The 24,488-nt window shown below is 40.0% G+C and overlaps 1 protein-coding gene across 1 annotated transcript in view; it reads left to right on the plus strand.

The window, feature by feature from the left end:
- LOC117329492 overlaps positions 1 to 24,488 on the plus strand; it is a 50,045-nt gene that overhangs the window by 16,887 nt on the left and 8,670 nt on the right. Inside the window, exon 3 of the mRNA XM_033887454.1 lies at positions 3,287 to 8,024. Coding sequence (XP_033743345.1) covers positions 3,326 to 8,024 — 4,699 coding nt within the window. The 5' untranslated portion in view covers positions 3,287 to 3,325. The remainder of the gene's footprint in view (positions 1 to 3,286; positions 8,025 to 24,488) is intronic.

Consider the following 24,488-nt stretch of genomic DNA (forward strand, 5'->3'; position numbering starts at 1 on the left):
GCGGCACGATGTAACACTACCAGTCGAGATGATAAACATCCGCGGCACTATATAACACTACCAATCGAGATGATAAACATCCGCGGCACTATATCACACTACCAATCGAGATGATAAACATCCGCGGTACTATATACTAGTAACACTACCAATCGAGATGATAAACATCCGCGGCACTATATAACACTACCAATCGAGATGATAAACATCCGCGGCACGATGTAACACTACCAATCGAGATGATAAACATCCGCGGCACTATATAACACTACCAATCGAGATAATAAACATCCGCGGTACTATATAACACTACCAATCGAGATGATAAACATCCGCGGTACTATATAACACTACCAATCGAGATGATAAACATCCGCGGTACTATATACTAGTAACACTACCTATCGAGATGATAAACATCCGCGGCACTATATAACACTACCAATCGAGATGATAATCATCCGCGGCACGATGTAACACTACCAATCGAGATGATAAACATCCGCGGCACTATATAACACTACCAATCGAGATAATAAACATCCGCGGTACTATATAACACTACCAATCGAGATGATAAACATCCGCGGTACTATATAACACTACCAATCGAGATGATAAACATCCGCGGTACTATATACTAGTAACACTACCAATCGAGATGATAAACATCCGCGGTACTATATAACACTACCAATCGAGATGATAAACATCTGCGGTACTATATACTAGTAACACTACCAATCGAGATGATAAACATCCGCGGCACTATATAACACTACCAATCGAGATGATAAACATCCGCGGCACTATATACTAGTAACACTACCAATCGAGATGATAAACATCCGCGGCACTACATTACACTACCAATCGAGATGATAAACATCCGCGGCACTATACTAGTAACACTACCAATCGAGATGATAAACATCCGCGGCACTACATAACACTACCAATCGAGATGATAAACATCCGCGGCACTATATAACACTACCAATCGAGATGGTACCGATATCTGCTGCACTGCATACACGGAGAAAACAATACGTGTTGTCAGCCAATGTCCTGACATTACGAGAACTTTACGGACTGATGGTAGAAAAGTAAATTAGATAAACAAAACATAATTACTCTATTAAAATATAGATAAAACTGATGCATGTTATAATAAATGGTGGAAGTTCCCTATAACACGCACTGGTATTGCTGACAAACTAACGTAAAGACTAGCCGTGTTGATTAGGTTTGTCAGTAATAGCATTGCCTGTTACATCAGGTGCTTAAATGTTTATTGATGACATATTTCAAGACTCAATTAATCTATTAAATGCATACTTCATTTGCCCCGGAATTTGATTTGATTATATATATTAGTTAGCCTGTGCGTAGGAATTTGTGCCTAATCACGCATCGTTTAACCAGTATTAATCCACCGCGTACGGTTTTTTTTTCTTGAATCAAACACAGAAACAGATCAGAGTATTACTTACTATTCTTATTTTAAAATACTTCATCAAGAAAGATTTATCTCCAAAAAGGCCAGTGAAATAAACGTTTACTGGCGGACTATCCATAATGTTCTTTGAATTGCATAAAATAGTCATATTTTAACACACTAAAGTCTCCTTATCAATGGTAAGGAATTCAATTGGTGTCTAGGATCCTGCTATATCCCCATGTATGTCGTAATGTCGGGGTTATGATGGAAGATTAGCCCGGGTTTCTATAGCGTTGGTTGTACTGTTAACGACCTAGAACTACCGTACGTAGTATCTTTAATTACATCAAGTACCAACTTCATTTTAAGCTGGCAAGGAAGTGACGATACCACCTCCAAAGCAATCAACTGTTTGTTTGAATGAAAAGAAAAAAAATGGATCAATGGTTAAAATTTCTCCACCGTTAATGGAGAAAGCACAAAGGCTCATATTAATGATTAAATATTGATAACGAATTTGTAAAACGGCAGTGTCAACAAAACACGAAACTCCCTCACAGTGATGGTAGATTGAGCGGACTAGGAGATACCACAATAGCTGATGTAACGTCCGTACGGAGTATAGGGGAGTAATCCTAAGTCCTGTTGATAACAATTTTTTTTGTTTTTCCATCTGTCATATCCATCCGTGTTGAAAGATGCGACAGAGATCAATAAAGTTTTTACAGAAATGTGCCGCTCGCGCATCACCTGCAACATGAATGTATATCACGCAGGCCTCTCACCTGTCGCGCCGTTACTTTATAGATTCCTGATCATTAAGTTACTAAATGATTTATATCAAGCTGTGGGACCATGTGTATACATACTATTTTGTTGACATTGAGAAGTTCAGAGTTATACGAGTGATTAACAACATAATTTTGTGCATTTTTACATGTCCCATCTGTCTTATCATCGACGCTAATGACGTTTTACCTGAGTTTGCGCTACCAGGTGATGTGAGGTATATAGTCGGTATTTACACCTACACATTTGTCACCCCTTTATTACTTACCTGTATTTCAGGTGCCAACGCCCGAGCCTTCACATTAAATACCTGTTTATGTGTTGACTGGTGATAAAATGCCCATCCTTGATAATATATTTATATAGCCATTACTTAAGCATAGGCATGTCATTGATATTTTGTTAACTTAAATTATGAAGTCATCGTTTAACATACGTAACAGTTTCATTGTATTTGTTGTATATGTATAATACGCTGTGAAAACATACTGGAATTACAATTGTGATATACACGGATGGACAGTCTGAACATTATACAGAATTTCCATTTCATATCCCTGACATTTAAAATAAAGGAAATGAAATTATATAGGAAAACGACAATTAAATGGTAATACTATGACGTACAATGCCTCTAATGTAAACAATAAATATAGAGCCAAGACAGGCCAATATTTAATGAAAATATATCTATGATAAAAAATTATTTAATAAGTTTGTGATCAAGATATTTTTAAATTCGTTTTCATTTCTAACTTTTCCATGCTAGCTCATGTAATAGGGAATTCTTCATGTTCACGTTCTTGTTATTTTCATAAATCTCATACATGGATTGGAAGGTCGTGTTAGTATTCCTCCTTCACCAAATAATGAGTAATGATTTGAGAGCGAGGTATCTCGATTACAGAGCTATCAATGTAATATAATATATAATGTTACATAACGGATCGTCTCGATGTAATTTAATGGTAAGATCTACCATTAGATTGACACAAAATGCCTAAATTTTAACTAGTTATTCCAATATACTCTAAGACTCTCCATTTATTATTTCAGATGAGTATTATTCCATTTTGATGATACATCACCCAGACCATGGACATAGACGAATTAGATGAACTGGCTGACGTCAATTCACAAGTCCACAGTAACTTCGTCTCAAGATTTTCTCTCTACAAACATCATGGCGGAAAATTGTCGCTCATCAATTCTAATACGGAGTTATCTCCCTCTACTTTGGGTAGACAAACATCTCGTAGGTCTTCGTCTTTGTCCTCGTTGTCGACAGATTCCGGTTTCCCCATGTCGTGCGGGTCCCCTTCTCCATCTACTGATGTTTCCTATTTGGAGGACATTGACCGGAAGTCCCGACGAACGTCGAATGTCGTGACGTCACCAACATCACCAACATCACCAAAGCGGGTCACATCATACAAAAGTCTTCCGTCGCCAACGCGCTTCATATCTGTCTTCACTCCAAAGTGTGACTTAAGTTCAGATAAAATCAATGATGATCAACTTCTTTCAAACTCTCAAAAAACAAAATCACTTTCGATGTCAAACTTGGCACCATCAAAATTTGAGTTGCGTCCACAGGAATTTGATAGTCAACCTGACGTGTCTCAAACTTTCACTTATGACAATGACATCGAACAAAAAACAATTCCGTTAAAGAGCTCAAACGAATCTGGTGCTAGCCGCATTGGAAAAGAAATACATATTACATGTCCGGTAAATACGACACAAAGAGAGAACCCTCGTGATAATATGAAGTGTGGTGAGGCGAAACAGTGTGATTCGGAATACCCTCTCAAAACATCGTCTCCTCGAGTAGTTCGATTGACTCGGCCTATTAAATTTCCCGCGGATATTCGGAAACCCTTTACCCCCAATAGTCATGACGTGTCGAATATTTCCCAGCCATGTAGCCATGATACTAACACCGCACAACTTATTGCCAAGAATGCGGTTGATTTAAATCATGGCAATTATTCAGACATTGACACTGTGAAAGTCAGTGCCCCCGAACAACATAATCCGCTCGGATCTTCAAAACTTTTTAGCCGTGCAGACCAAACCATTACTGACAACTCGGCACATGATGTAGGGTACAGTATTTTAAAACCAGAAAGGGTCACAAGCGACCTTACTGGTCATCGTGGAGTTCGACACAGGAGTACCGTTACCCCAACCGAGTGTCATACAAAACTCCCATTCACGATCTCGAAATTTGAGGACACTGCGAAAACTGTGAGGAAGAGAATCCCCCCGGGGATGGTTGCGGACATGAGACAAATGTTTTCGGTACCAATTAGAAGGCGGCAAACTATGCCTGTTTTATCGGACATAAAAAAATACAGAAGTGTTTTACAAAATGATGACACCAATACAACATTGGGCATGACTCTACCCGGAAGTTCTCCGAAAATAGGCGGAGATAAAACGGAAAATACCGAGCGTTATTGCAGTGGTGATTCTAGTCAAGTAGGAAAAGAGGAAAGTGTTACAGAAAAGTCAAACGCTGGTGATAGTGAAACGAGAACTGACTTCAAGTCATCAGAACCAACCGTTTATGAACACAGCGACGAATGTGACGATGACAGTGCAGACGATAATGAACCGATAACTAACTTACAATCCTCAGAACCGACCATCTATTTTCAAAATGGCAGTGTAAGGAATGAACGCAACGATGAAAGTGACGATGACAGTGCAGACGATAATGGAACGAGAACTGACTTCCAATCCTCAGAACCGACCGTCTATATTCAAAATGGTAGTGTAAAGAATGAACTTAACGACGAAAGTGACGATGAGAGTGCCGATGAAAATGAAACTGTTGAGTATAGTCCTGACTTACAAACATCTGAACTGAACTTTTACATTCAGAACGGAAGCATCGTGGACGGAGAAGACGATAAAAGTGATATTTCCAATGTGTTGGCGGAGTATTCCGACGATTCTGAGGTGTTGGCGGAGTATTCCGACGATTCTGATGTTGTTAATGAAGACTATAATGTTTGTGCTAGTAAAGACGACATAGTATTTAACGCGAGACAACCGAATGACCCGCCGTCTACACTAAGAACCCCATCGTACATTGACAATATCTTAAGGCTTAGCAGAACGGATCTAAATCATGTCGGCGCAGAACTGAAGGAAGCGAAAACAAACGATAGTTTTGAAATTGATAATGAAAATGACAGAAAGCAAAACATATCATTTGATAGTGTAGAAATGACAACAGTCGACGAGGGCGATGATATTGTTAATGGCGATGTTACGTTAGAAAACGATTCGAGCTATATACCTCAAAGGAAGGTCAACATGTATTCTGTGATTAACGAATTCAAGGATAATGACACACTAAAACGTCAATCAAATCTGTGCACGTGCATCAATTTACACACGCGCGAGGATTCACATGATGATGATAACACTAATACACAAACGAAGGGTGTGGACGATCAGTGTGACGTCAGGAATGTACTACCAACTGACAGAACGGCCGCCTTACATACCAAACCCAGAGCTCGTACAGGTGAGATTGTAAGTAAAGGCAAAAGTCGTTTGAAGACTGACAAGAAAAATGAACAAATACAACAGATAGGTGGGATAAACTGTTCCAGAATCAACGTTTCACCTGTGGCCATTGGAAATAAATGCACTGATGTAGATTCGTCCATTAATAACACGCCAACGAGGTCTCATGTCACCTTTGATAAACCGCGAGCAGACGATAAATTCATCGAAGCGTGGCCGACTCCAGGCGAAAGGGATAAACCTGAAGATCACGTGGCCTTAACGAATAATACATCGCCACAGGTAGAATCAAAACACTGCAGTACTCCGACAGACGTCGTACCTGACGGATTTTCATCCCATTCGGATTTTAACGGTGGTTTTTCGCGAGGTATAGACAATATGCCTGAAAGATCTGCAGGTACAAGTAATAATTTTTCTGAAATCTCAGAATATACAGGAGGGAAAAAAGTGACGACAAGAACTTCGACGACGGACGTCAATATGAATGAAACATCCGAGGAGGCGAAACAGACATTGAATATACTGGCCGAGGCAATGTCAAAACTTAACGGCGATAACAATGACGATATCCTACCCGAGATCAAACAGTCTGTCGCCAAACTAGACGGTGGTAACCTGGTTATAACGACCTTGACCCGGAAAATTATTGAGGAGGAAGAGGCGGTGTCGTCCGGACGGGGAACTCCCCTTCCGGATTATAATGACGTGTTCTATGTTAGGGACCATAAGGGCAATGTTTACATGGTGGAGGATTTGACGGAGGACTCTCAAGAAAGTGCTTACTACAGTTCATCTAATGTCAGCCAGGAAAATGATTATAATAGAATACACAATCTACGATCAATCGGCCAGACTAACATTGACCACTCCACAGCCGAAGAGGTTCTTCTAGGGTTGTACAACCAGGGCCGGAGTACCGTCCAAATCGAGGAGATCGACGAGAACGAAAAGCAACTTGTCGTTCATAAAGGTAATACAGCGGCCAGCTTACAGAACCAGTATTCTACCGATAGCTCCTTTAACAAGCAGAGTTCTAAATACGAGTACGACACGTGCAATGGCGCCCCACAGGTACAAGCCACGGGAGGACCACGCTCCACCTCAAAAATCAAGACTATCAAACAATGTTATGAGATGACCACAGATGGCAGAAACAACAAAGATGGACAACCTAGTGAAGAGGATATCAAAATGGAGACGGAGGAAACGTCAACAATCAAGAATATGGACAGTTCTGGATGTAAAACCATGTCATCTAGCTTCCGGTATCAGACCGACGCTAGTCTGTTACCGCAAGTCCAACAGGAAGTCCAAGTTATGCTTCCTCCTCCCATGATACTACCTCCGGTGCAGCCAAAGTTGGTGCAGCTGGACATGACACCGATACTTCCGGTCAGACAGGAACTGCCATTGATGACTACAGTTCCTGTAACGACAACTAAAGTTACTGAGAGTACCAGTGATAGGATCGTAACTAGTACTGAGGATAACGACGCTAAAATGAAACTTTCTGAACACGGAAGGCCCGTGTACAAATCGGTAGCTCTCGTGAAGGGACCATATGAAGCTCCAAAATGGCAAGTAACGAAAACCAAACACGAAAAAGTAAATGAAGATAATGAGGATTCTAAACGTTACAAAATCGTCAGATCACACGCGTCTAACGAAACACAACAACGGGAACTGTCGTTTCAGAACTCCTCGTCGATGTTTCATAAGGTAAGCGGTTCTATGAACAGAGGAGCCGTGAACGAGAGCCAGAACATGTACAAGAGTGAACAAGTGATTCATATGAACGGTGGTCCAGTTGTGGAGCCTAAGATCCACCGGACTCGGATAGACGTATCCTCGCCCCCACTTCCTCGTATGGATTACGGTGATCGGGATGCATGCGAATATTCAGAATCAAATAGGACTATCACAACGCAAAAACTTCAGTCGGAACCGGGATTTCCCGCTCGAGTACCATCGCCACCTAGGTTTTCAGCTTCCACGGCCGAGAAAGATATGATGGTTGTTCGCGGGAATATTCTCATCAAAAACACGATGGATCAGGGATTAGAACAGTTTAATGACAACATTAATATGTTCAGTAAGGGATTCAATATGTGTAAACAGAACCCTCTTTATCAGAGCGATGAGGATTTACAGAGACGTCTAGCCGAGGAGGAGGAGAGGGAGCGAACACGTCAAATGAACCAGGAGCTCGCCTTCGAGACCTGTGATCGATACTCAAAGTCTAAACACGGTAAGTGAAGCCCAATAAGTTACTCCACACCTTAGTAATACAGTCTGTACGAACATGGACGTCCAACGGGCACGTCAATCTGTATAGAAGTACGTGCTCCAGTCATACTAATAATACCTTCGTCGACTGATCTTGTACGACCTTTGACCTTGACCCTGACGAGGTATTGAAGTTTCAAATCTATTCATAAATCGAATAATACTATACCGATCAATTTATTTAAGTATTAACTAGAATGTGTTCCTATGTTTTTGAGATCAAACAAGTAAAATCTGCGAATAGGTTTATAATGAAAGGACACTTCGCTTAGTGTTTTGTTTTAGCTGCATAACATAAAAATACATTCAAGTTAATCTTTATAATTTAATTAATATGCACAATCTCTGAAGACCCATTTTTATTGATGAACTATTTACTCTTAAAATCATTACGCTGCTGTATCAGCCAATCAAAAGCGACGTTACAGACGGCGACGTGATGCTTTACGTTATGGACTGGTAACATATATTTTCAAGCTAATGAACATGCTTGTTTCAAGGAAGATCAACTCGTTTGATGTTTTAATTAACTCGGGATTCTATAACTATGACGTTAAAAAGTGATATTTATAAAGAACGACTCACAAGAACTCTCCTAACAAGGTTCAGCTACCCAGATATGATAAACGAAGTCTTCTCATCTTCTTGCTCGGCTGTAAAATATAGCATATCAGATATCAAGAAGATATTTCTTGTGATTTAGAATAAAAATGCTGCAGTTTTTATAACATTTGTTACGAAATGCCATTATTTATGTATCTAGGTTGCCCATGGCCCGGTTTTAACATTTTCGACATGTAAAATGTTTAACGGGCTACTTAATTGCGGTTTAAGTGGTTTCCGCTTGGTAACGACTATTCTGTTTTAGGCCAATACGTCTGTATATATTGCTAGTGACAGGGATCTTCAAACCAGTATGGCCTAGAAACAAATACCTTAATTTACACATTGTAACCTTTCGTAGCATTTAACTCAATTACAAAAAGTGTTGATTTGTGGTGTCAGTAAGTTTTCTTTTTAATTGAGCTAAATATACCAAGTTCACTTCGCTGTTGAATAGCATGGTGAAAGTTTAAATTATTCTCCTTATCGATAGTAGAATACATTTTAGTGTTGTATTTGTAGTTGTTTTTTTTTCTACTGAGAAGTATTGCAGGAGAGGAATACCAATGTTTTCTTATTGAAGACATGTTACAAGCCAGTAAAGCATCTAAGCATTGTATTTACCAAGTCATTTTATTAACGTTAAGCCTTACGACCCATCAGTACATATACCATAATATTAGATAAACAGTTGTACTATATTGCTGAGATTAACGATAGTTTTAATTACTGACACAATTAGCGACACATCAGTCAATTACAAACATTGCCCATAAACATGTAAATTGCATCAAAATCTACTATATGTATATTGTATATTTGGCCGCTAATATTTTATACCTCACAATCTGATCAATCCAAGAAGCTGAAGTGTTATTTTAGAACATGCGTGTGACGCTTTAACCATGTACAAAATGTAAGCTTAAATCCACTATAAATATGTTTGTTTATTTATTTATTTTGGTACATAAGAACCATTGAGAACTACATGTAGTATATACATTGTTTCCTCTGGCCCCAAAACAGTGTAAGAGATACATTTTGACGGACATATATATTTGGTGTGGGTCAAATTGTTGTTGTCTCAATCAGAGGAAAATTGGACTAAATTTAGCAGTAATACGACCACGAAAAATGAAATATGTGACGTTGTAAACAAACACCGCCTGTACATTTAGTCATTGTCGACACATTTACATATTTACCTGTAGAAAACATCAACAAAGTATATTTGTATGTAATACAACACTGCCGTACACACCGGTTGATTTAGTAGTGGACTACCCGTATGTGACTGTGCCCCGGGGTTTTATTTTATAAATCAATTGTCAGTGTATTGAGAGGGTCACACAGCTGTCTCAGCATTCAGCCTAAATTATAACCCTGGCGATTATAACCGGGGTTTAGCTGAGCTTTTATATACATAAATACCTGGCCTCTGTACCGACACAATGGGTACGTTTACCTACTTATTCTTACTCTTCCCATCAAGTAGGACCAGTCGACCAGGACGACGTTACGAAGGCACTAGGGTCAGCCGGTATGGTGGACTATATAACATCAGGGCCGTTTTCGTTTTTGCGGTCCAAACGGACGGACCAGATGGACCGGTGTTGTTCGTTTATGAAATAAAGACGGACCTGGTGATTTTATATTGTTTTCAGACTAGCCTTGACAAAGACTCACAAGGCCTGTATTAACATTTGCAAGTTCGTCAAGATATATGGTTGAAATATTACTTTTAAAAATTTACGAACCGGTTTGTCCGCATATATCAGTACCTTACTGTATTCTCTCCACATTTGCCTTCCGAGGTGTGTGGTTCGATCCCTAGCGGCACTGTTTGTGTTTATCAAGAAGTTGAGATATTTCTGGACAGCACAATGAGGAACTAGGGGGGGGGGGGGGGGGGGGGGGGGGGGGCAGCCTCAGAAGGACCTTTGATGTTCCGTGGATGACAAACCCAGCCCACGAATCTTTTAAGTTTATCCGCATTGAAACTAATAACTTACACGTGTCGCTTACAACGACACCTGGCGACGGGAGTACGATGTACTCAATGAAATCTGTTCAATTCCAATAAAAATCTAGAGAAACACAACATACCGCACTTTTAACTCTAACTCTAACACTTACACTAACGATTACATGTGGAAAATATACTTTCCCAGGGCGACAATTTTATTTTCATTGTCGTGTGTATCGCTCACGTGACATTGTTATTGATTCGTTACTTTGGGATTTTTCCTATGAAAGTGAACATAGTACACATAGAAACAATTTGTTTTCATAAAAAAAATCACGTTTACCTGAAAAAATTGTCATCTATCACATCCTAGATGTTTTTGTTCCTTTGGAGAGTATGGGGTAAACTTGCATCAGAAACTAAACCCGTAGATAAAGTTTATTTATTAGACTCGTCCCGCTTATAAACTGCCGTGTGTGGTGTTTATACATATTAACACAGCTACATTGTAGGTATCTCGCCGAGATATACTTTTAAGGAGCTATTGCCTTCCGACATGTAGGTTACATTGTAATGACGTGAATTGATTATAGATACAATCTGACGTTGGTAGTTTAACATCGAACGTATGTAAATTACAGTTTATTCTCACAGCGATGTATGAGTATACTATATAAACTTGACATTTACTGAGCCGTAATCCATGTACTGGTCACGTTTCATTCGATGTTAAACAATTGACATGTCCTACTGCTATTCTCTGTACATGGTGTTAGTAAGAGAAACATCGTTTCTATATATACAATGTAGATCCACTTCTATCATTATGAAATAAACGAATGGGTTACTGCTTCAATGATTAGTTTGAATACCTGGAAATATTATTCCGAATAGATTATTATCGTTTATCTATACTGAGGTTGCTGGAAGACATGTAGTCAGCAGTAGTCTGTACCAACAAAACACCCAATTTGTGTAACATCTGTGAATCTTCACTTTACGCTCAACAATGTTAGAAACTGTTTTATAGGATATTAGAAACTGTTTGACAGGATGTTAGAAACTGTTTTATACGGATGTTAGAAACTGTTTTATAGGATGTAAGAAACTGTTTTATACGGATGTTAGAAACTGGTTTATGCGGATGTTAGAAATTATTTGACAGGATGTTAGAAACTGTTTGACAAGATTTTTTTTGACACTGAAACTATATTGTTTGACAGCGATATTCTGTAGATAATTTTACATAGACGTTATATTTTGCTACATAGATAATATATATTGCTTTACACAGAGAGTAGATTTTGTTACACAGAGGTTAGATTTTGTTACACAGAGATTAGATTTTGTTACACAGAGATTAGATTTTGTTACACAGAGGTTAGATTTTGTTACACAGAGATGAGATTTTGTTACACAGGTTAGATTTTGTTACACAGAGGTTAGATTTTGTTACACAGAGATTAGATTTTGTTACACAGAGGTTATATTTTGTTACACAGACATTAGATATTGTTACACAGACATTAGATATTGTTACACAGAGGTTAGATTTTGTTACACAGAGATTAGATATTGTTACACAGAGGTTAGATTTTGTTACACAGAGGTTAGATTTTGTTACACAGAGATTAGATTTTGTTACACAGATGTTATATTTTGTTACACAGACATTAGATATTGTTACACAGAGGTTAGATTTTGTTAGATACGGTATAGTTTACAGTGTAGAACCTTAGGGATACTAGATGGGCAGGTTGGCCATGCTGAATGAGAGAAGCTTACTACACAACACATTTACTTCTACATTAGCAGCCGACATGTCAGATGTTTCTTTCGTAATACCTCTGTGCCATTTATCGCGAAATTAACGTCATAAAAAGATAACGATCTCGTTGACTGATGTCTATCTAGTCAGTATGACAATATGAAAGGATTTTTGTTACATTACGCGGAAGGGAAATTGTCCTAATTGAAAGTAAGTTTTTGTTACAGCACACCTTCATCAAAAGAATTTTAACAATGTTGTTTTGTTGTTGAATCGGTCAACCTTGACTCCCTATTTACCAGTGACCAGGTGCGCCATGTCTGTTATAACACTATATACTACACTCGTATATCGGTAGACCATTAGTGTTTCCAGACAGTGTTATCTCTATCAACAGTTATATTGTTTTCTAACAATTTACTCACATATGTTGTATTTTTCCAGACGAGGTAAAATACATGTTTGTATCAGTAGCTCTATCGCTGCCCTTTGACATATATTGACAGTTTAAGTGGTGTGTTACTATGTGTGACGTTATACGGACGTGTTGTTGTGTATGACGTTGTATAGTCGTGTTCCTGTGTATGGCGTTTGTTGTACAGTGTTATGTGTACGTTGTTATATGAACATGTTGTTGTGTATGACGTTGTTTTGCAGTGTTGTTGTGTGTTCGTTGCTGTACGGACATGTTGTGTATGACGTTGTTGTACGGACGTGTTGTGTATGACGTTGTTGTACGACATGTTGTGTATGACGTTGTTGTACGGACGTGTTGTTGTGTGTGACGTTGTTTTGCAGTGTTGTGTATGACGTTGTTGTACGGACGTGTTGTTGTGTAAGACGTTGTTACATGGACGTGTTGTTGTGTGTGACGTTGTTGTACGGACGTGTTGTGTATGACGTTGTTGAATGCAGTGTTGTGTATGACGTTGTTATACGGACGTGTTGTTGTGTAAGACGTTGTTACATGGACGTGTTGTTGTGTGTGACGTTGTTGTGCAGTGTTGTGTGTACGTTGTTGTACGGACATGTTGTTGTGTTGTTTTGCAGTGTTGTGTGTGACGTTGTTTTGTAGTGTTTTGTGTGACGTTGTTTTGCAGTGTTGTTGTGTGTACGTTGTTGTACGGACATGTTGTGTATGACGTTGTTGTACGGACGTGTTGTTGTGTGTATGTTGTTGTACGGACGTGTTGTTGTGTGTATGTTGTTGTACGGACGTGTTGTTGTGTGTATGTTGTTGTACGGACGTGTTGTTGTGTATGACGTTGTTGTACGGACATGTTGTGTGTGACGTTGTTGTACGGACGTGTTGTTGTGTGTATGTTGTTGTACGGACGTGTTGTTGTGTGACGTTGTTGTACGGACGTGTTGTTGTGTGTGACGTTGTTGTACGGACGTGTTGTGTATGACGTTGTTGAATGCAGTGTTGTGTATGACGTTGTTATACGGACGTGTTGTTGTGTAAGACGTTGTTACATGGACGTGTTGTTGTGTGTGACGTTGTTGTGCAGTGTTGTGTGTACGTTGTTGTACGGACATGTTTTTGTGTTGTTTTGCAGTGTTGTGTGTGACGTTGTTTTGTAGTGTTTTGTGTGACGTTGTTTTGCAGTGTTGTGTGTACGTTGTTGTACGGACATGTTGTTGTGTTGTTTTGCAGTGTTGTGTGTGACGTTGTTTTGTAGTGTTTTGTGTGACGTTGTTTTGCAGTGTTGTTGTGTGTACGTTGTTGTACGGACATGTTGTGTATGACGTTGTTGTACGGACGTGTTGTTGTGTGTATGTTGTTGTACGGACGTGTTGTTGTGTGTATGTTGTTGTACGGACGTGTTGTTGTGTGTATGTTGTTGTACGGACGTGTTGTTGTGTATGACGTTGTTGTACGGACATGTTGTGTGTGACGTTGTTGTACGGACGTGTTGTTGTGTGTATGTTGTTGTACGGACGTGTTGTTGTGTGACGTTGTTGTACGGACGTGTTGTTGTGTGTATGTTGTTGTACGGACGTGTTGTTGTGTGTATGTTGTTGTACGGACGTGTTGTTGTGTATGACGTTGTTGTACGGGATCGTTATTGTGTATGACGTTGTTGTACGGACGTGTTGTTGTGTGTATGTTGTTGTACGGACGTGTTGTTGTGTGTATGTTGTTGTACGGACGTGTTGTTGTGTGTATGTTGTTGTACGTACGTGTTGTTGTGTATGACGTTGTTGTACGGACATGTTGTGTGTGACGTTGTTGTACGGACGTGTTGTTGTGTGTATGTTGTTGTACGGACGTGTTGTTGTGTGACGTTGTTGTACGGACGTGTTGTTGTGTGTATGTTGTTGTACGGACGTGTTGTTGTGTGTATGTTGTTGTACGGACGTGTTGTTGTGTATGACGTTGTTGTACGGGATCGTTATTGTGTATGACGTTGTTGTACGGACGTGTTGTTGTGTGTATGTTGTTGTACGGACGTGTTGTTGTGTGTATGTTGTTGTACGGACGTGTTGTTGTGTGTATGTTGTTGTACGGACGTGTTGTTGTGTATGACGTTGTTATACGGACGTGTTGTTGTGTGTATGTTGTTGTACGGACGTGTTGTTGTGTATGACGTTGTTGTACGGACGTGTTGTGTGTGACGTTGTTGTACGGACGTGTTATTGTGTATGACGTTGTTGTACGGATGTGTTGTTGTGTATGACGTTGTTATACGGACGTGTTGTTGTGTGTATGTTGTTGTACGGACGTGTTGTTGTGTATGACGTTGTTGTACGGACGTGTTGTGTGTGACGTTGTTGTACGGACGTGTTATTGTGTATGACGTTGTTGTACGGACGTGTTTTTGTGTATGACGTCGTATGGACGTGTTGTTGTGTATGACGTTGTTGTACTGACTTGTTGTTGGGCATGGCGTTGTTGTACGGATGTGTTGTTGTACAGTATAATTATTTTGTGTATAATGTCATATGTGTGTGACAGTATTTCAGTGAGATTACACTGTAGTGGTTATGGCGCTGACGTCATCGTGTATTGTAGCTATCGATCGCTCCTTATAGAAGTAATCACGTACCTCAGAATTAAGATTGTCTTTAGGTACTTGCGGTGTGTTGATAACCCGTCAATTGTTATAGAATGTCTTCGTACTTCTGTGATCAGAATTCCTTATTAAAGCGATTTAACTACGGGATAAGATCAACGCCTGTAACCATTCCCGGTCTCCCGGCTTCCAGACCCTATCTGCCATCAGCGCGATCTAGCTGGATTTCTTGCATTAAAAAAACCGAAAATGTTTGTGAGATTCAATCCAATCTAACCCGTGTTAGCAGCACGTAAAGCTGTATTAAGGGTCAGTATTGAAATGCTGGTGCCATTAAATTAGTTACGAGGAACTATCTAGCCAGGAAATACACGGCAATATATGCGGAGTTTATGGCGTGCGTGTTTCTGGGTTTTCACTGACATCACATTCGCCATTACATTAAACTTAGAGGCGTATCCTCACACAATACCTTATTTGGCTGGTAGTCATCTGACATACGTATCACCTCATACCAACCACCAGGAAGATTTGGATGTAATTTTCTTTAAAACATTTCTTAAATGATGTACGGGGGAAAGGTATCGCCTTCAGGTACAGTGCTCAGGTCAGCGGCCTAAACAAACAACGTGATCACAGTTAATAACGGCATTAAAATACCGCCATTTTGTTGTTATATTGTGTAACTTATGTGACTACAAGTTCCTTAACAAATTAATCAATTAATCACGACCATTGTACCAGAAACTTTCCCAGCCATTAACGAGAATATTGAGTCATGTTGCTTGAATTGACTCTATCAACGTATACATTTTGTACATATCTGTTTAAAATGTCCTATCAAGAGCTATGGTCATTTAATGGTGTTTGAAAAAGAGATATAGAATATAAACTTGCCGACTATTGTAAAACTATACTGACTTTTATTAACTCGGAATAGATAAACGTGTAACCTTTGGGTAGCTGGTATCGATAGAACCACTCTAACTCCGGGTTACTGGTGCCGATAGAGAAGGTCGGGATCTACCTCAAGGTCGGGATCTACCTCAGGTTACTGGTATCGATAGAGAAGGTCGGGATCTACCTCAAGGTCGGGATCTACCTCAGGTTACTGGTATCGATAGAGATGGTCGGGATCTACCTCAGATTTACTGGTATCGATAGAGAAGGTCGGGATCTAACTCAGGTTACTGGTATCGATAGAGAAGGTCGGGATCTACCTCAGGTTACTGGTATCGATAGAGAAGGTCGGGATCTACCTCAGGTTACTGGTATCGATAGAGATGGTCGGAATCTACCTCAGGTTACTGGTATCGATAGAGATGGTCGGGATCTACCTCAGGTTACTGGTATCGATAGAGATGGTCGGGATCTACCTCAGGTTACTGGTATCGATAGAGATGGTCGGGATCTACCTCAGATTTACTGGTATCGATAGAGAAGGTCGGAATCTACCTTGAGGTTACTGGTATCGATAGAGAAGGTCGGGATCTACTTCAGATTTACTGGTATCGATAGAGAAGGTCGGGATCTATATCAGATTTACTGGTATCGATAGAGATGGTCGGGATCTACCTCAGATTTACTGGTATCGATAGAGAAGGTCGGGATCTATATCAGATTTACTGGTATCGATAGAGAAGGTCGGGATCTACCTCAGGTTACTGGTATCGATAGAGATGGTCGGGATCTACCTCAGATTTACTGGTATCGATAGAGATGGTCGGGATCTACCTCAGGTTACTGGTATCGATAGAGAAGGTCGGGATCTACCTCAGGTTACTGGTATCGATAGAGAAGGTCGGAATCTACCTCAGATTTACTGGTATCGATAGAGAAGGTCGGAATCTACCTTGAGGTTACTGGTATCGATAGAGCAGGTCGGAATCTACCTCAGGTTCCTAGTATTTTTGGATATGGTCAGGAACTATCTCCGGTTACTGGTTCAATGTTAATTGCTTGATTGGAAAGCATTTTGACAGTGATCGAGTTGTACTTGATAAGGCCAGGCAAACTTGTCTGGAATAAGTACTGTACTGGTTGTTAGCGCGGAAAGTTCTGTTAGACCAAACCGGACGATAGTATCAATGGACGAACATTGAAGGAACTGTCATGGCCTCATCAGGACCTCGCAATATCAGCCCTGGTGCCTTAGTCCTCAGGGAACAGACCTCTCAACCTGTCTCGTTTGGGACGAGCTTGTCTGGCTCAGGACGTGATACGTGTATATCGTCTAAAACGCGGTTAATACAGTTATGTGAGATACAATGTATGATACATTCAACACATTTTACATGGCTATATAATTTATTACAATGTCCATTACAAGGCTGTACAATGTATTACAATGTCCATTACAAGGCTGTACAATATATTACACTATCCATTCTAAGGCTGTACAATGTATTACAGTGTCCATTCTAAGGCTGTACACTGTATTACAGTGTCCATTACAAGGCTGTACAATGTATTACAATGTCCACTACAAGGCTGTACACAATGTATTACAGTGTCCATTACAAGGCTGTACAATGTATTACAGTGCCCATTCTAAGGCTGTACACTATATAACAGTGTCCATTAGGAGGCTGTACAATGTATTACAATGTCCACTACAAGGCTGTACACAATGTATTACAGTGTCCATTACAAGGCTGTACAATGTATTACAATGTCCATTCTAAGGCTGTACACTATATTACAGTGTCCATTAGGAGGCTGTACAATGTATTACAATGTCCATTAGGAGGCTATACATTGTATTACAATGTCCATTAGGAGGCTGTACAATGTATTACAATGTCCATTAGGAGGCTATACATTGTATTACAATGTCCATTAGGAGGCTGTACAATGTATTACAATGTCCATTAGGAGGCTATACGATGTATTACAATGTTGAGCATAATGCTGATTAATGCATTATAACTTATTTAAGTATACATAGTAAAAGAAGTGTGGTATGTTAAAACTGTACAATATCGACCTGGTAATATCACATAGTATTCTGATGTATACCGGTACAAAACGACAACCGTAGGTCTAACGTTGGTACATTTTACTATTAAACAGGGTACAGACTGATTACATTATATCAATTTGATTTACTAGAATCATCGATATTATTGAGGTCAACATGATTTTATTGGGTCCAAGTTTACTGTTTCGACGCACCTGCGTATTGTTCTTCGGAAGTTCACGCGCCTACTCTCTCTGACTGAACTTACACGACGCCGCACTTAAAAAAGGTTAAAGAGTACGTGCGCATTTGGGAGCCCTCTTTAATTAGATATCAGATGTGTTTGAATCAGTAAACGTGTCAGAGAGTTTGATTGTCGTGGTATAATAAGTACATTGTTTCTTGTTTTCCATCAGTAAATGCATGTAGAATAGGCAACGATTCCGGGACAAATAATTCCTCCTCATTAGAGCTAGCACGTGCACGAACACCTCTCGTCCTTTTGTAGTAAGTAATCAAATTCTCTTCTCTATTCACCCCCGTATCTAGAACAACAACGACACTTAATTATCTTACTTTTACAATGGTGTTGGTTTTTTTTTTTAGCTCATAAGGCATCTGATGGTATGGTGATGCATTCGTTGTATATCGTACGCTTGTCAACGATATGTAACCATAGAAACTGAACGACCTGGGAAAAGGATGTTTTACCAGCAGTAGAAGCATTTTCTAAGAAATAGTCATAACTTAAATGTCGAAACTTAATTTCATCTGTCAGTCATTAGCTCATCTTGACCGAAGGTCCGGTGAGCTTATGCCATGGCGCGTCCCTCGTCCGTCAACATTTGCTTTAAATCGCTACTAGTTGTAAACTGCTTAGTGGATTTTCACCAATATTGGCCAAAAAGATCCTTGGAGGATGGGGAACAGATTTTGCATAAATGGTGGCTGTGGCCCTCCTGGGGCCTGAGGAGCGGGGCCCAATAAGGGAAATAGAGGTTATTCCTTTAAAGCGCTATTAGTCATAAATTTTGCATAAACGGTGATTGTGACCCCCTTGGGCTAGAGGACAGGCCCCAATAGGAAAAATAGAGGTGATTTAATCCCTTAAAATCGCTACTTGTAAAAGTTCTGAATTAATTTAACCTTATTTGGTCAGAAACATCTTTGGAAAAAGAGGAAAAGATTTTGAATGGTGACTCTGACCCCACTGGCCCTAGGGGGATGGGGCCCTATAGGGGAAGTAGAGTAAGTCCTTTAAATCGCTACTTAAAAGTAATGATTGGATTTTAACCAAATTTGGTCAGAAACATCACCGGGGAAGGGAAACAGATTTTTTCATAAATTTTAACTCTGACCAACCCAACAATATGCCCTGGGGTATTTTCCCATCTCTATGAAGTGCGCCGTGCGCCGTCCACTGTCCACCGTGCATAATTTCCCCTAAATTCCCAACAGTGTGATTGAGCTTAAACTTGCCTGAAATGATCTTGAGATGGTCCTGACCAAGTGCTGTTATTTTTTGGGTCGGTCAGAAATCCAAGATGGCCGCCATGACAGACATCTTGAAAAACACATTTTAAACTTCTTCTCCAGTTCCACTGGTACCATTGAGCTGCGAATTGGTGCGAATGTTAAGGAAGGTAAGCCAACAAAGTGTTGTTATTTTTCGGCCTCGTAAAAACTACGACATGGCAGTCACGGTGGCCATTTTGTAACATGATTGGGCAATCATGGTTTTCCTGAAAAATACCTATTTCAAACTTCTTCTCAAGTTCCACCAGTGGGATCCACCTCTAACTTACCTAAAATTATCCTGAGATAGTCCTGATCAAGTGTTGTTATTTTTCGGGTCGGTCCGAAATCTAGGATGGCCGCCATGGCCAACTGTGCCACTATACTTGTTACAGAGTATTTGTACTACAATAGTATAAGGGTCTTTAGAGTCAGATGACCGGTAAGGCCCATGGCCCACAGTGTTGTAGATTGGTTGGAGTTTATTAACTATTTACACGCTAATCAGCCACACAATTCTAGTAATGATTACATACGTGTACATGTCCCAATTGGAACACAATCACTACTTCAGGTCTACAAAAAACACGAAGCAACGTCAGGAGTAATCCTATCGGAATTCCCAGCATTACATGCAGATTGATTTGCCGGAACGGATTCCGATAGGAATTGCAGGACGTGAAATATCTCCCTTCCCGAAGGAGATGCAAATACGTGTGCATGAAATATTTCTTTTCTTAAAATAGCTGGTACAGAGACGCCCTAATGCCGCAGACAATGTAGGTTCGAGCCGTTGCGCGCTGTGTGAACGCTGAAGATTAGCTCATTACTCGTCTGCTCAAGTTTAATGAAATTTTGTCAGGTCATTTCAAAAACAATTTAAGCTCCTGAAATGATGTTTCAATTTCAGTAACATCTCTTGATTGAAATTCTAATGATTATTAATACTCTGATAAAGGTAACGCATTTTGATAAAACTGTTCCTTTGTTTCATATTACCTCTTTTATTTTCTCTCAGGAACAATTTTTATCTTTGGTGTGTAGGTGTCGCATCCATCCTCCTGCACAATCTTACATCGTCCTGACTCCTCGTCCTGACTCCTCGTCCATAGCATTGGTACAGAGGCTATCTATACTTACATCGATTGTTTAGTATCAGTGACGTCATTCAGTGGTGCGAGTTTGAGTTTGGTGTCACCTAATACCACTTTTTCTGCTCTACCAACTTCCAGACTAACTTTACATTTTAGCTCGTGTTGTAGGATTCTGCCAGCAATTTTATTTTAAGTTCTATAGAAAGACTCCAACAATTGCATGTCGACAAAAAAAAAAAAAAGACTCTTAAATCCGTTATCAACCCAGCTGGATAGCTGTTTCCAAGGAAACAATTGTGGCTTACCCAGATTTTGCTGTAGTTATTGTGGACTAACAGTGGGACCAGGACTGACAGACCCCCCTCCCCACAATGACAATGTTCTCAGACCAGTTAGAAGGCAATGCCCGTTTGTACCAGTCTCCGGTGTAAACTCATTAATTCCAACAGGAACGTTAAGGAAGTAATTGGGGACAAGTAGGCCGCAGTGGTATAATTAACCGCCTCATAATCAATACAAACGAGTCCGGTATGGATGATACTGGAGATGTTCGAACGTTGGCCTTTACCGAACATTCCATCCTGGGTCGGGATTCCTCTGTCTTTACCGTATTCATATCGCTGTTGTGTAGGCCATATGGGAATTTTGAGATTTCAAATTTCTATATACAATATCTCGCTAAACGATACAAGGGAGCCTGGCGCGTGGATGGTGGCTTCAATTTTGACATTTTCATTGTAAATTCATAGATTGCAGATCTTTCTACGGCCGCTAGGGGATTGTTTTATAGCGTCTCGTGGGCTCGGAACGATGCTACCTCCATGGACCGACTTATTTGGTGTTGACACCATGAGTCTGTATAAGGGACCCATAGTGCTGTAGGTGGGTCATATCTCGGGACATACAGTTCTCTTTCTCTATAACCACAAACACGACTTTTCGGCTGGGAACTGTTTCTATCGCGCTTGATATGTTGATAATGTAGCACTTTTGTTTTCAATCGTGTATATCGTTAAATATCAAATGTCACTTGGTTCTAGGATTATCAAAAACAAATAACTTGTCTTAACCAAAATCAACCAGAAGCTGCTAGTCGAAAACGAGACTAATAAAAACAACCAGTAACGAGGTAACACTCAGGCCAGATGCCTTTAAGGAACAGCTTTGTTTTAGGGAATATGCTCTTTGCGCTCTCGACTTCCATTCGTTGATATACGTGTAATAATTGACAGGCGTTAAACAATCACGGTGATGTAAGGCCTAGTACTGCTGGCATGTGTCTTAGACGTGAAATACTTACATCTCCCGCGCAAAACTAATTACATTCCGGCTTCGGTAGACTCTCAAATGAGTACCCTGGGAAATATGGAATAGCGCTGTAAAATAATCCACATGTATACTTTGTGTGAATTTTCTCAAACCAAAATATCGATTGAAGTTTAATTGTTCACAAAACAGATTTACGGAAGGTGTGTTCCTGTCTGGTAGTGTCTGGACACGAAACTCTAATTTGATCGCAACCAAACAGAACATCACTGTTAAAATAACCATCTTGTACAGGCGACTGTGTTGGTCGATTGTAAAATAAGGTCCGGCACTAAGAAGCAAATAGTATCCGGAAACTATCAAGGGAAAGTAACTTATAGGTCAGTAGTTTTCCGGATAATTGCTAAGGGAGTAACTTATAGGCCCAATGTTGTCCGGATAATTTACCAATGGGCGGTACATGTTACTTATAGGTCAATGGTTTCCGGATAATTGCTAAGGGGAGGTAACTTATAGGTTAATGGTTTCCGGATAACTACCAAGGGGAGGTAACTTATAGGTCAATGGTTTCCGGATAATTACCAAGGGGAGGTAACTTATAGGTCAATGGTTTCCGGATAATTACCAAGGGGAGGTAACTTATAGGTCAATGGTTTCCGGATAATTACCAAGGGGAGGTACATGTAACTTATCACTCAATGGTTTCCGGATAATTACCAAGGGGAGGTTACTTATAGGTCAGTAGTTTTCGGATAACTACCAAGGGGAGGTAACTTATAGGTCAATGGTTTCCGGATAATTACCAAGGGGAGGTAACTTATAAGTCAATGGTGTCCGGATAATTTACCAAGGGGAGGTAACTTATAGGTAAATGGTTTCCGGATAACTACCAAGGGGAGGTAACTTATAGGTCAATGGTTTCCGGATATTTTACCAAGGGGAGGTAACTTAGAGGTCAATGGTTTCCGGATAACCACCAAGGGGAGGTAACTTATAGGTCAATGGTTTCCGGATAACTACCAAGGGGAGGTAACTTAGAGGTCAATGGTTTCCGGATAACCACCAAGGGCAGGTAACTTATAGGTCAATGGTTTCCGGATAACTACCAAGGGGAGGTAACTTATAGGTCAATGGTTTCCGGATAATTACCAAGGGGAGGTAACTTATAGGTCAATGGTTTCCGGATAATTTACCAAGGGGAGGTAACTTATAGGTAAATGGTTTCCGGATAATTACTAAGGGGAGGTAACTGATAGGTCAATGGTTTCCGGATAATTACCAAGGGGAGGTAACTTATAGGTCAGTGGTTTCCGGATAATTACCAAGGGGAGGTAACTTATAGGTCAGTGGTTTCCGGATAATTACCAAGGGGAGGTAACTTATAGGTCAGTGGTTTCCGGATAATTACCAAGGGGAGGTAACTTATAGGTCAATAGTTTCCAGATTACTACTTACAGTACAAAGGGAGCGACCCTTTATTATAGTCACGATCGTGTTTAGGGTCAATAACATAAGAAATAACTGACAGGTATCGATATGCGTTGTCATAGACATATTAACTTGTGAGATAAGAGTTGTAATTCTCGCTGTAATTGACCCGTTCTTTTTATCTTCGCTGAATGTCATAGCCACGATACCCAATCAAACCCCTCTTTATAGCCCTTTACCATCAAGAAAATCAGTCTTTCATTCTTTTTCACTTCTTTTTTTTCATCTTGCGTTGTGAACATTGATCGATGAGTCGTGAATATGGAAGAAACAAGTTGTAAGAATTGATGGAAGCATAGACAGTATTCGATGTATCATGGACGAAACCCCACAGAAATCTGTGAGAGGAACATTCAGTGAGTTAAATTCAAACCTTAGTGATGCTATCCGGTTCTCTAATGAAGCACACTTTAAGCTTGATTATCAGAGTGTTAGTCTGTTTGATACGTTTGGAGACAACTAATATCGTTCTGTTCCGACATTGATCGGCCGCCACTCTCGCCCGATTTAAATCCGTTAGACTTTTTTCTCGTGGGTTTAAGTCTTTATACTCCCTTCCGAATGACATTAACAAACTTCAACTGACGATTAGAAGAGAGGGATCAGGAAGTTTTAAAGTCTGACATATGAAACTGTATAAAGAGACTTAAGAGAAAGAATGAGATTAGTGTTGGAGAAGAAAGGTGGTCATTTGGAGTACATTATTAACCCTTTCACTGCCAGATTTTTAAATTTGACAAAAATGACTCT

Source organism: Pecten maximus, chromosome 6 (assembly GCF_902652985.1).
Source record: "Pecten maximus chromosome 6, xPecMax1.1, whole genome shotgun sequence".
Taxonomy (NCBI): Eukaryota; Metazoa; Mollusca; class Bivalvia; order Pectinida; family Pectinidae; genus Pecten; species Pecten maximus.